At 35.0% G+C, this 13,976-nt stretch overlaps 1 protein-coding gene across 1 annotated transcript; it reads right to left on the reverse strand.

Moving 5' to 3' along the window:
• Nucleotides 1-1,440: 1,440 nt before the first annotated feature.
• Nucleotides 1,441-13,500, reverse strand: LOC105122634 (TBC1 domain family member 15). Its single transcript, XM_011021865.1, has 15 exons — nt 13,324-13,500; nt 13,042-13,221; nt 12,860-12,911; nt 12,648-12,755; nt 11,950-12,034; nt 10,605-10,659; nt 9,946-10,344; nt 7,359-7,418; nt 5,425-5,523; nt 5,222-5,332; nt 4,202-4,273; nt 3,974-4,090; nt 3,231-3,380; nt 2,786-2,886; nt 1,441-2,031 (listed from the first exon to the last, which is right to left on the reverse strand). The coding sequence occupies exons 1-15, from the start codon at nt 13,384-13,386 to the stop codon at nt 1,701-1,703; spliced, it is 1,983 nt and encodes a 660-aa protein (XP_011020167.1). The 5' UTR covers nt 13,387-13,500; the 3' UTR covers nt 1,441-1,700.
• Nucleotides 13,501-13,976: the final 476 nt, after the last annotated feature.

Consider the following 13,976-nt stretch of genomic DNA (forward strand, 5'->3'; position numbering starts at 1 on the left):
CCTCGGTTAGCATAGGTCTTGTTGCACTGCTTCAATATTGTTGAGATGCATTGTTCAAATTGGGTAATGTGATAGTTTGGTTTATCCCAGCATATATCAAATTATATTAATATTGGTTATGAGCTGCATACTATTAATTATCAAGGTAAGGGCATAAAGAATTGTTTTGTAATTTATACATCTTATCTAGATTTTTGAGATACTAAGAGAGGTCGTGTTTTTTTAGAAGCAGTATTCAATTATTGATGTGCATACCTACATGAGATAATGCTTAACCATTAAGTGCCTTTTATTACACCTACCTGATTGGATTTTTTAAGGTGTCCACGCAATTCGAAGCATTACACGTCCTTTTGTCTAAGACAGAATTGATGCAATATTATTTTACATACAACATTTATTAAATATTATTTATGTTATTATATATTATGAATATTAATTACTTGTTAATGCATGTTAGCACGGGAGGCTTGAAAAGAAGTAAAGAGGTTAAAGATGTTAAGTATCTTGAAGCAATATTAGTGAAAAATGAGATTGCTTATCATGAGAATATTAGAAATGTTGGTTCATCCACAAGCATCTCAGACCTGCCTACTAGTTGAGATGATATTGGTGTTGACACATACATAGATTTGTTCTTAAGTTGGACTAGTTAGAGTAGTGATGCAGGTTCTTCCACAAGTGTCCCAAGTCTGTTAATGAGATGGGGTGATGGTGGTCCTCCTTATCCCTAAACAAATGCTATATACTTGTCTTCGAGTTAGATGAGTTGAGATGATGCTATAAACCTATTCATGAGTGTTCTAAGTCCATCCACGAGCGAAGACGATTATTAGATATGGTTACATTATATGTTATAAGAATCATGAATGTAAGTTTAATTTTAATAAAATGTTATATTAATCATATGTATAATTTTGTTAATTAGAATTAAAGATATTATGTGTTGCTTATATAAATTGTATTTTGAGACTTAAATTATATGAATTGTGGTATTGTGGTTTTTTTAAGCAGATAGTTAATTGCTAAAAACCCTGCCTCTGAAAATTTTTCTTCCTCAAGTCACAACATTATTTATGACTTAAATCCCTAAACATTTCTTGGATCGTGCTATTTTACCCAAAAAGTAATTCTTTTACCATGCTACGGTCGGAAAACAACACTTTTTAAACAATCTGTATTTATTTCACATGGAGCCTGGTAGTTGTTATTGAGATTGAAGAGGTTGCAGATTAAATAAGAGTCCAAAATAAAGTGTGATTTTATAATTTTATATATATATATTTAAAAAAAAAGCGCTACCATTTGCTCGAAAAAGAAGAACACCATCACAATCAGCTGATTGGTACGCGGATGTTCACACTTCCCTCCGAAAATGTCTATTTCCACCACAAGAAGCTAGAAACTAGTGAATTTCACAGGGGAGACTGAACAGGAAGATGGAAACCCACAAACATCTCCCTCTCTGAGGGAAATGTGATGATAAATAATAAAGTAGCAAGAGGCGACTGTCAGTCCAGGCTAAGTTATATCCTCTCACGCAACAATACACATGATAATGTCATTTAAAGGAGGACAGCAAATGCAGTTGATTGCTTGATTATTAACATTTTATTTCGAAAAAACAGCAATTATACACAGCTATTTGATGAAGGAAAAAATCTGAAGCCGGTTATATCGTACCAATGAGAAGAACTGTATTACAGTACTTCATCATCTTGAGCATATAATAAAGCATTCTCATTCTCAGTAGGCAATGAAGGTGGAGTTCCTGGTGGGATGCGAGCAGCACCATTCTCACCAGCACATATGCACAGAGCCTCTGCATCTCTAAGAATTGCGTCAAGGTCAATATGGCCACTCAGCTCATTGATAAATTTCAAGAGCGTGTCAAAGTCCATGTGCTCCCCCATTATCTTCTTGCGGTATCGCTTCAAGATTGCAACACATACATACAGGTGCAGATGCTCAGACAAGTAATGGGTCCACAACACCTCCCACAATCGCATTGTTTTCTTGTATTCAAATTCCCTGAAAATTTGGTAAATCATACTGTGAAAAATAAAGCAATAACACCATATTTCCTTTGATTTCTTACAATAAAGGAGCATAGTGATAGCGTGCGGATACTAGGGATTCGAAAACATCACTGAATGTAGTTACTTGCACCATTGTGATTTGTTCTTTTCTTTTTCTTTTTTTTTTTTGGACTTACACCATAGTGATGTTTGAGAATGATTTTCTCCATACATATCTCATCCCAAATCTGGTTTTCTACTAGTCAGAAAAAAAGAATGCATCTGCATGTCTTGTCCAGCATGGTATTCTGTATCAATCTTCTCAATCAAGGAGAGGTCCCAGATGCTGTACTTTATTGTAAATATTCCCTTCTGGAATTTGTTCGAAGCCAATACACTCAAGAAGTATTGCAAACTAGTAAATTATGTACCTTTCATCACTAACCCCAGCAAGCATCCAAGTTTTTTGAGACAACGATTATAGAATGCATGCAAGTATCTTCTTCTTGGTGAAACAACATTAGACCTGCTACTATAATTGTTTTAAATTGAAGCTAAACTGAACTCGCTAAAAATCAACATCAGTGTTGAGCATCTTATATATATTAACTTTTATATGAGAAAAAAAAAAATTATATCCACTATACCATGTTTGTAATTGCAAAGGAAAAAATGGCAGTGAAAGGGTATGCCAGCAGCTTCATTCAAAAGACATCCATCCATGCGAAGAGCAGAAAAAAGAGGAACAAATAATCCACTAATCTGACCTTTTAAATTGTATTAGAACCCAGCGCAAACAAAAGAAGTAATTCAAGCAGTCATTCTGCTTGAAATAGTTATGTAATGGGCAATCAAGCAACTCCACGAGCTGCGATAAGAATAGTAAAAGTTAGTTCAGTTTGTAACTGCAGCTTAACAAAACAATTTACTGAAAACACAGCCAACACCTAACCTTCATCCAAAGCAATAACATCCCAAAAAAATGATTGTCTACCATTCACAATTTGATATTGTAAATTATACAGTGACACAAGGCAGAAGATCATCAGAATTAATTAAGCCAAAAGGCCTTTGAATTTCACTAAAGAAGCAAACAGACTCTAAATTTAAGATGGGATATCGTTCAATAGATGAATTGTCAAAATATATATAAATTTCTGAGAAAAAAGAAAAGAAAATAGATAGGCTTGTAGGGGGGATGGAGAGAGAGACCTTGGATAATGCAAAAAGCTGAGAGTGCATGCCATTTTGGTCACGGTTAAAATTGGCACCAAGGCGTTCCATCAGTGCCACAAAACACCAAAATGATTCTGATTCGTCCTCCATCACAAACAAAATTGGGGATAGTAAATCACTCATACCCTGAGAAGAGAAGGGCAGAGACATGAATATTCAGCATCCCCACTATACCCATTTCCCAAATAGGATGGAAAAGGGGCCTTGAATGTATTCACTTGACATTTTATTTCCCAATAGGAAAAGGCAATTTTTAACCCACTCTTAGCTGTTTTCTGAACCTGGATGAGAGAATATGAGACAACACTAAAATAAACTGCAACTAAAAATTACTAAACTTATCCTCATTGAAACCGTGTTGTTTATTTACAGTCCGTGTACCAGGATGAGAGCAAGTAACAAGGAATAACATAAAGTGCATGAAAAAGAATAGAAATGGAAGCACAATAAAAAGAAGAGTAGAAACAAAAGTATAGGTGGAAAGGACTAACAAGATCAAGCAGCTGCTAAGCACTAAAAGTTGCTAATTGCAACAAAGTAACACCTCCCTGAATGCAATTATTGACATGCATTACAGTACCTCCAAAGTTACATTAATGCAAAATATAGAAATAGGCACCAAACAGGGGGGGGAGGGGGGGGGAAGACTCCATGATTGTCAGAAAGGATAACAAAAAGCATCTCCTTCAACCAAAAAACTGCAGAAATGAAGTTACTACCTGACAGTAACCAAGATCAAAGTTATAGAAGGAGTACGTCAACAGAATATCACGTAAGGTATTCACATTTGGATTATCATCCCCATCATAGAAAGACAGCGCTCTATCAGTCCTCACCTTGAACACACAACAAAACAGCTATTAGAATTAACTTAAATATATTTAAATTTGATGTCGTAAACTAAATAATTTAAAACTTGAAAACAGTAACAGTAGCTTCATGCATACCACATCTTTGTCTATAAGGCCCTTCCTTTCCCTAAATTTTGTAAATCTCTTTGCTTGTTCAGTAGAGATACTCTGCAGGAGCAAAAAAAAGGCATGTATTAAGCCTCAAAGGAAACTTCTTCAAAGAAGATTAGAAGAATAGGCACCCACTGTCCTGACAGGGATACCAAAACATAGTTATCGTACTTACAGTTTAACCTAACCTTAAAAATGTAATGTCATCTTTTCCCAAATAAAACATTGTATTTTATGTGGGAAAAAAAGAGTCAACAATTAGATTAGAAAGTAGTTTTGCACTTTGGCCTAACAAGCAAAACTAATTTCAAGTGAAAGTACAAGCAATTAGGCTGAAAAACAGACAAACAATGAAATTTCATCTCCCTGGGTGTAAAAAGCAAAGATTTAGCATAACACACAGCCGGATAAAATTAAAAAAATCCATGCATCTAACTCTGAATAGTTTGAGACTGAGTCTTAAGGTCTCTTTGGCCACATGTGCCAAAGCACGGTTTTTAGCTGATTATGAGAGATGAAAGGATGAGCTAGAAGCTTTTCCCCCCCTAAAGCATGGTTGAACCAAACAAATACGCAGTTCACTTGAGTGTATGGTGCACTTAATCCGCCAAGGGATCACATATGATTGACAAAAGAAGCCTCAAAAGTTGCTCTTCTTGTTGTGCATTTTGTTCAGTTGGTTATTATAGTGAGAAAGTCAGACAATATGAAGGCAAATCACCTTTTCCTTTCCACAACAATGCATTAACAATCATTGACCTAATAGCAATCATATAAGCCAAACCAAGTGAAATGCAGGCAACAAAATAGCATGTTTCATGAAACAGTTGAAAGTAGAAATAAAAGCCTGTGCAAAGAGGGAAAAAACACAAATTCTATCATCAACATGAAAGGGCGTCTAAAACCCAATCTTCCACAAGGAAGGGGGAAAAAACCTCCATGAAACATATCAGGCAGAAACATAAGCACACAGTGATGTGTGGAAAACTGAGAATTACAACAAACCTGCCATTGTTGTCTTACTGTCTCATACTCTGACTTTTTGGAAGACTTGAGGTATTCCCTCTCCGCATACGTTGAATCATAAGCATGATATCCCAGCAAAAATGGCCAGACCTATATTCATCATTGTTAATCCTAGGAAGAATAACATATTAAACCAAAGAATGTCTCATAAAACAGTTGCTTAATGATAGTAAACAACAAACCTCTCTGCGTGTCGTGTGCTCAACTCCACCATAGAATATTCTCTTTTTTAAGGCTTTTGAATCCATAACTCGCCCTTCAGAATCCAAGAAAGTAGCCCACTGAAAATACAACAAAAATTTGAAAACAACAAGAAGAACAGTTGTGGCATGTACATTCAATGTCTTGAGTAAAAAATCAGAATTAAGGGCCAAAGGACTGCAAAATCCATCTTCAATGCTTCAGCATATGAAATGAACAAATTTAAATCGATTTATGACAACAATAAATGGTTCCTTGGGTGGATCTGTAACCCTTGAACTCACAAGGGTCTGGGCATTTGGCATATTAACTTAAAACAATAAGATTGAGTAATAGCAATAAATGTCAAATCAGAGTTAGAAAAACCACAGCCATCCAAGGACCATCATTGTAACATGGCTCATACTACAAGGTTTACAGATGATACTTCAAATTAAATTGACTATGATGGGAAAACACATCCAGTTTAAGGACCATTGCATACCCTAGTGTTAAATCAAAGAAAAATGTCAGCAGCAATTAAATCATAAGCCAACTCTTTATCAATCAAACTTTTACCCAGAAGATAATCATGATTATAGTTTCAATTTAAGAAAAAGAAAATTCTAAAAACACATAATGAGTCAGCATGTGTATAACATATTATGCAAACTAGGGGTGAGCATTTTCAGTTCAGTCCGGTTTTCACCTTAAAAAATAACCAAAGCAATTTTAAAAAAAAAAAAAATCAAAACCAAAACCGGTTCAAACCTTTTAAAAAAAAAATCAAAACCAAAACCGGTTCAAACCAACCAGTTTCGGTTCAGTTTGGTTCGGTTAATTGAAGGGAAAAACCATAAAAAACCAGTTTCTACTAAGTTAATGTTCTCACAACATCCATGACAGCAGTCGCAACATGTTGTAGCAAACCAGCAACCTTATAAATAAATCTGGAAAATGAATATATAATAGATCTACAGAAATCAAAAGAAAAGTTACTAGTTGCATTGAGCAATCTGACAAGTCTCAATATTGGTATGACAGCATTAACTTGGTAGAAGTTGCTGTATCACAGGACCAGTTAAGGATAGTGAAGTAGTAATCTAGAAGCATGTTGAGATGAATCTCCCAGAACTCATACATCTAATAGTGAGTGGCTGCATGTGTCAGTCTGATTTAAAGAAACTGCAAATTAGAAACTACTTCCGACATCTAGTACTCAAGAAAACAGGCTTTTAACATGACAAAAGGAAGAAAAAACAATTTGAAAAGAGAATAGGCAGCATCAAATTTCTCATCCAACTCTTGGATGAGCAAAGAACTTGAAGGAGCAACTGCTAGCTTTGATTTAGAGACAGAAAGGTTGAGAGATGAAGATTTGATCAAGAGATTGAACAAGAGGGAGGAGGTCGGGGGGCTTGGTTTGCTAGTGTTAGAAGAAGAAACTAAAATGTAGATGGGTATGGAAAGCTATTTATAGTACCACCAGTTTTTTTATTTCTATTTGAACTGGTTTGGTTCAGTTTATTCAGTTTCAGCCTTTTAAAACCAAAATCGGACTAAACCGAATTGTTTTTTTATTGGTTTAATTGGTTTTTTTTTCACGGTTTGGTTTTTTCTGGTTATCTAGGTTTAATTGGTTGTTTTGCTCACCCCTAATGCACACACCATCTACCTTTTAAATTGATATGTGAACATGGGCACATAATCAAAATAGAACCCATTCATGTAAAATGCCAAAAATAAAGGAGCATTTGGGTCAATGCAAGGAAGTGTCTGAGATCAAAATAAAAGGCTACAGCAGAAAAAACATTAGGAGTGCTGGAAATGAAATTATTTCAAATGAATTTGTGGGCAGTAACTTGACAGACATTCATATTGACAGATTTATCATTAAAAATGATAGAGAATTTATCTTCAGGAAAAAAAGCCTGACCTCTTCTGACCCCAAGGGTGGCTGTCTTGGTTTTCCCCATACGAGTGTCATTTTATCGAACTGCCATACAGAAGTGGGGAAAAGAATTTATCTTACATCCAAAAAAAAGAACAAATTTTATATATTGATCAACACAGGAAAAAAAAAGAGCCACATAACACAGTTTAAATCATCCCAAGAAAGTCATTATCATCTTCAATTTCTTAATAGAAATGCTAAATAAAGTAGTTAGCAATTACATGTGCTTTTCTTCTGTGGCATTTAATATCCTAAAGGAAGCACTGAAATCACATGGCAGGAAAAGTTACACACCATTATGTACATGGAGATCTACAATCTAACTTTTTTAAAGCAAGTGAAGAAAATGAAAAGTACGAGCATGCATAAGGGCACACTCAGTTCTTGTTTTGATCCTTGAGTAGGATCAAGATATGAAATCTGAGATGCTACTGTGTCAAACCCCTCAAATGTAAGACTCGCTTATGTTTAGGGCTTCTGCTTTAACAACCAACAGATGCGAAGTTGATGTATTTTAATGTAACAATTCTCAGATTTAATTCAACTAGCAGCAATCACCTGGATATGACTAAATTTTCTGATCTACAATCAAAAGACAGCAGAATTGCTCCAGTCATGAGCTTTTTTTATTAACTAGAAATTCATGTCTTTCTTAAAAGTATTTGGGTGGGTGACTAGGATTAGAAGTTCTGTTTAAGGGTTCAATCTAAGGCTGGGGTTAGAGATCTTATTATAGTATAAACAAGCCGTACGACAAAATTACTGCCATCATATTATTCCTTTCATCAATGAATTTCAGAAACTAGAGGTTTTTCTTAAACACTATGATAATTCTCACTTATGTCGGCTTATGTCTGCTGATCTGTTGCTGTGTTTCCCTCTTAACTACATCAGGGAAGATGTTCTATCATAATAATTCCCAAAATCAAGTCATATACTGACACAATGCACCCAAATAAAAAATAAAATCGGGACTGAAGACTTTGCAAAGCAATGGAAGCAGCATCAATATCATAATGCTTGGAAAACCAATTTTCCCACTCTTCAAACCCCGCCTTGTGTATATTCCAATATTTTTCATGACCAGCAGCTTACATCTCTACTATGGATCCATAACCCCCAACCACCACATTCTTATTCCAACTTCATGTAAGAACAATCAAGAAGGATGGCATGTCACATGAATAATACAGTGCCCGTACATTAAAGAACGTATTGTTTTGAGTTGATGTAATTCGTATTGAGCTCAGTGGATGTAATTTGTATTGAGCTCAGTCCATGTGCTTTTTTTGTAGATCAGTCATAAAGGAGAAATGGAAAAAAGAAGAGACTTTTCCAGATATTATGGGTAGAATAACATCTCCCATTGATATATTTTGTGAACTGATAATCACTACAGGAGAGCAGAGAAATGAACTAGACACTAAATCAAACCATATAGGCTCCTTGTATACCTCCTTAGAATTAATTAGCTCAAAAGTTCCCACATTTGTCTCAGCCTCCTCACCATTATCATGTTTCCTACATATGATTGTCTGTTTAAAAAGAATGGAGGTCTGCATCAGACAACACTGGAATAGAAGTTCAAATTTTCCCAACCAAAATAACTCGATGCCTGAATTGAACCAGGAGGATAAAGCTCTCGATCTTTAACTATGATGCTTCCACTGACAAAACACTACTAGCCAGTAAGTGATATGGTGAGAATTTGGCACAATCAAACTTATCCCAGTAAAAAGTTCACAAAAGGTGTCTGGCTCCCAAGAAAATCTTATGTTTACCACATTCAAGACTGCTTCTTTGATAGATTTTATAACTTATTAAATACATGAAAAATACCACCCATTTCCAACAAGTCCCCATGGATGAAACAAACACTAGCCTACTGAAAATGATTAAGCTAGCCCAAAATGAATAGCTTGACTGGTAAATGGCGGATTCAAATCATTATCCATGCTATTACTAAAAACTTAATGGTAAGCCTGCAGGTCTAAACTAGTCTTTGTGAACTTCCAATGCATCGGGCACCACACCAGTCAGTCACACCCTTCTTTTTTAAAATACAATATATTATTGAGAGAGAGAACCGGTTGCACCATTCCATTTGCTAGTTAACACAATCAGCATGGCTAATAAAAAATTTCCTCAACACATAAAGAGAATGAAAGAAACAGAAAAAACCAAAACAAGAACAGAAAATCGATACATTAAATTCAAGTAAATTCTGCATGGTTAGATTCACACAAAAGTGAAAAGAACAAAATGTTCGGCAACATACACTGTCAAAAAACCTATATGCAAAAGCCCAACAATGGCATAACTAGACTGCAAGTTAGATATAGAGCACCAAATATTTATGCCAATCCCAGTTTCAAATGCATTTGCAAACCTAATGATGATGTGCACATTAAGGGTTATGTTCGAATGAGAAGTAAATATATTATGAAGTGTACATCCAATGTGTTAAAAATATATTAGCTTTTAGAAGCAGGACACAGCAAAACCAAAAATTTAATTAAACTCCAGAGGGTCCCAAAATACTAATAGATTTGAAATACAAAATGGTTACCTCCAGAGGATCTGAGGGAACAGGACCTTCCTCGGGAGCTATCTCTGCATCCATGGATGGCTTATGGGGGACATCAGGGAGAGAGTAGCTAGAACTTTTCCTTTCTACAGCACCATAGCCATTGCTATTACTTTCTCGAAATAGTTGTGAACTTGTGTCCCGAGCAAATTTGGTCACAAGAGAGAATTTTTCCAATACATGGATCGTAAGATCTCGAGCAGGATCATGACTCTTATGCTTCTGCCTCCCAAGATTTTGAGAAGGCCTAGGAATTTCATCAAGGATAGAGTCACCAATCCTCTCTTGGAGTTCACAAGATGAAGATTCACCACCATCTGAAATCGATGCAGATGGTCCACTTGCAATATAAACAGGCAACTCTAAAGAGGACAAGGTTTTCTGCAAAACCCGGTTAAAACCCATTAAAAGAAAGAAAGAAGACAAAGACAAAGTGAAATGTAAGAACATGGCAACCAAACATATCAGGATCTAGATCAAGGGGATAGGCCTGGAAACATTTCAGAAATGACCGAGACTGGACAACCTAGAAGGAAGCAATGTCTAATGCAAACCAACATCTAAAAGCAATATTTGCAATTGAAAGTGACTGATTACCAGTTATCTAAAAAGAGAGAGAATAGAGAACCGTTCATGCACACCTGCAGGGGATTTTGAAAATCATTCACCAGAAATACATTTGCATCTTCCAATGATCTGTAAATGTGATGTACAGCAACAAGATTATAGAAATAGCATCTCTAATGATAAATAAGATCCAGATATATGTAAGAGTAAACAAGTTTAAGGATGTTGTCATATACAAATTAATCTTATAACTGAAAAATATCCTGAAATGCACAAACAAAAGACATGAAGATGATTAAAATCGTGGGGCCTTTCTAGGAGAAGGCACTTCTGCTCTAATCTTCTTATTTTTTTCACTTAATTCTTTTGAAGGATGTCTCAGTCTCTAAGGTGTAACTAGGTTCCCTTCCACCATTAAAAAAAAAAAAGGTGTACTTAATCTAAAACAACGTATTAAACATGACTTAACAGCACAGTTCATATAAAATGTCATGCTCGATGCCACGCTCATGCCAAACAACATTCTTCTGTTATTTAAGTTGAAAAGAAATAAAATAAAAAGAGAGCAAAGGGGCAACACAGAAGCATATAGAAAGTATGTAGAGAACTGAACAAGTACAAAAGAAAACGTGTAACAATGAGAGGAAAAATTGCAAGAAACCCAGCTCCCAAGAGTAACGAGTACTTATAAGACCCCAGAAGAAAGAGAAAAAACCAGCAAACCAAAGAAATCCCTAAGATAGGTGACCAAAACAGTTCTTTTACATCAACCTTTGTACTAAAAGTTTTAAACCCTCAAAAGTATAATCATTTCTCTCATATCAGAAACTCTACACAAGACATGACAGGACAAACTTCATGCTGCTACCCCTTCCCTATGTTTTTTAAACTTACCTTTCCAAACAACAATGTTGCAGAATGAAGCAACAAGCACAGATAAACTGATTATTTTCTTTTCTTTCTATCTTTTCTTTTTTCTGTCATAAACAGGCTTAAAAGAAAGAGAACCGATAACCCACCATCCAACCCATTTCTACAAGGAGAAAAGATTCCATGAGGCCAAAATTCCAATTGGCCATAGCCCAAGTAAGGCCAGGCTTAGTCCTTGTATCTTACCAAGCAAGGTCTTCATTTAATCCTTGTCAAATTTCGAGAATAACCTTGCAGCCTTTCTTACCACAAAGCACAAAGAGATTAGGAAACAAGGCACCAAGGATAAAAAATGAAATCAGTGGTCAATTCTAAATGTAAAATGTTCCCCATGTGAAGCATAAATAAATGTAACTTCAATATATTAGAGATGCTCTTATAATATCTAAGTATGCATCTTTATAATGTAGATATTTATAGATAGACAAGAAGAGGTAGAGGAAGAGAATCTCAAAATAAAACGAGTTGCAGACTAAATCAGTAGCCAACCTCACAATAAAAACATGTTGCTTTATTGTAGCAAGGAACTCTTTGACTCCTCCATTGTAGAAGTAGAGTTGAGGAAATGCGAGTCCTGAAAAACACCTCCATTTTAAAAATGAGGAGAAATAAAACCAGGTATCGATGGATTCAATTTTAAACCCCAAAACTCATAATCATCAACATAGAACACAAATACACCAACCAAACAACAGTGACTAGAAGTAGAAATAATCACCTCGAAATAAAATTAAACAAGATGAATAAAAATAATAGTTCATAAATAGATACAACTATTATCATACCTTGATAAGGTAAAAATGTAAATAAAATAAAGCTATTCTCCTCAATACAAATGTCACAAAAAAAAAGGCCACACAATAAAGATTGCCATTACAAAGTACCAAATTCTTCATAATCTCATTTCACTCATCTTCATTAATGCCTCCCAGTAATTTCATAACAAGATCAATCCGTAACAAAGTGAGAAATCTATGAAAAAATATGATGCTTGGGATCTGACATATATCGTACATCTATGCTACAAAAGTTCTATCAACTAAAACATTAGCCATTTCTTAGACTACAAGTATTCAAGCATTTAATGATCTTTATTTACTTGTTAAAAGCAGCTTCGGGCATTTAAAAACTCTAAATCCACTATCACTTAATAATAAAGCCTCCATGAAAGGAAAAAAAATATATACCTGATGACAAAACAACAATTATGTACTGCCAACCAAGGGTAGGAGTACGTCGACGAATAGACCGCACATCCGTAAAAGGCACAGCCCTTATGGTGTAAAGATTTCTATCTACAAAAACAAAACCACACCAACAATTTCACCGACCATATCACATTTACTCCAGTATATTATAACACTCTTAATTCAACAAATTAACAGTTCAGAAATACAACCTCTCTCCGACAGCCTCGCATTCGTACTCTGCCCTTTGTACGGAATCCACGTCTACCATAACCACAAAAATATCCACGTTTTAGCATAAATTCACTAGACAATTACATTAAAACACACAGAGGAGAAAAAAGTGATTAATAAACTGATTTTAAACAAAAGGAAGAGAACGTAATTTATATACCATAAAAAGAGAAGATCCTTGCTTGATGAGCTTCAACCGACCACTAATTCTCTCAGACGCATACTGAGTGGGATGAATCGTCACGTTATCTTTCAAATACACAATTTCTGCTCCTTCCGGTACGCTCGACGAAGTGCTCCTTCCGCTATCGCTCCTCGTTATCATCATACTCGCCGACCCCTAAATCAAAATAACATAAGAAAAACCTAAATATTGAATGAAAGAATTTTTGTGAATTGAATTGAATTTAGTGGAAATGCGAGTGATTTATTGGTACCGTACCTGTTGAAGAGAGGCAGCGTAATCAGCGTCGTCTGATAAATCGTGAAGCTCTGGTTCTTGCATGGTTGCTATTGGTTAGGGATTTGAGAGAGAGGGGTAAGGGGGATTTCTTATTTTTATTTTTTGCTTAGGGAGGAAGGAATAAAAGATTTGGAGGGAGAGCGTCGTACTTTCGCGAGAGAGGGTGTTCTATCGAATTGAATTGAGAGAAGGAATTGTGGGCCCGTATACAGACTGGGCTGAAGAGGAAAAATGATAAAATAATAATTGAGGAATAAAAAATTACTCGGTTTCACACTTTCATTAATTTTTATCTGAGAAAAAAATCCACGGAGTTGAAAGAGAGATAGTTTCGTATTTTCCATGTAATGTTCATACTCAAAGGTCCTTTTTGATAAGCTAACAAGGTTCTCGATGTTGTCTAGAAAATCTAAAACTAATTTATAAATTTATGTATTAAATAATTAGTTAATATTTTAGTTTTAGCCATTTATTTTTTTAGTCAAGATAACTAGTGTCAAGTATCTAGTATCTCAAGATAATTAATGACTAATATCTATAAAAAAATTTCTTTAATGAATTTAAAAATCATCTAATATTTAAGTAAATATATATTTTTTTTTAAAGAAAACGCCGTAATATTCTAATGGAAG

The sequence above is a fragment of the Populus euphratica genome, unplaced genomic scaffold (genome assembly GCF_000495115.2).
Source record: "Populus euphratica unplaced genomic scaffold, PopEup_1.0 scaffold20.1, whole genome shotgun sequence".
Lineage (NCBI taxonomy): Eukaryota > Viridiplantae > Streptophyta > Magnoliopsida > Malpighiales > Salicaceae > Populus > Populus euphratica.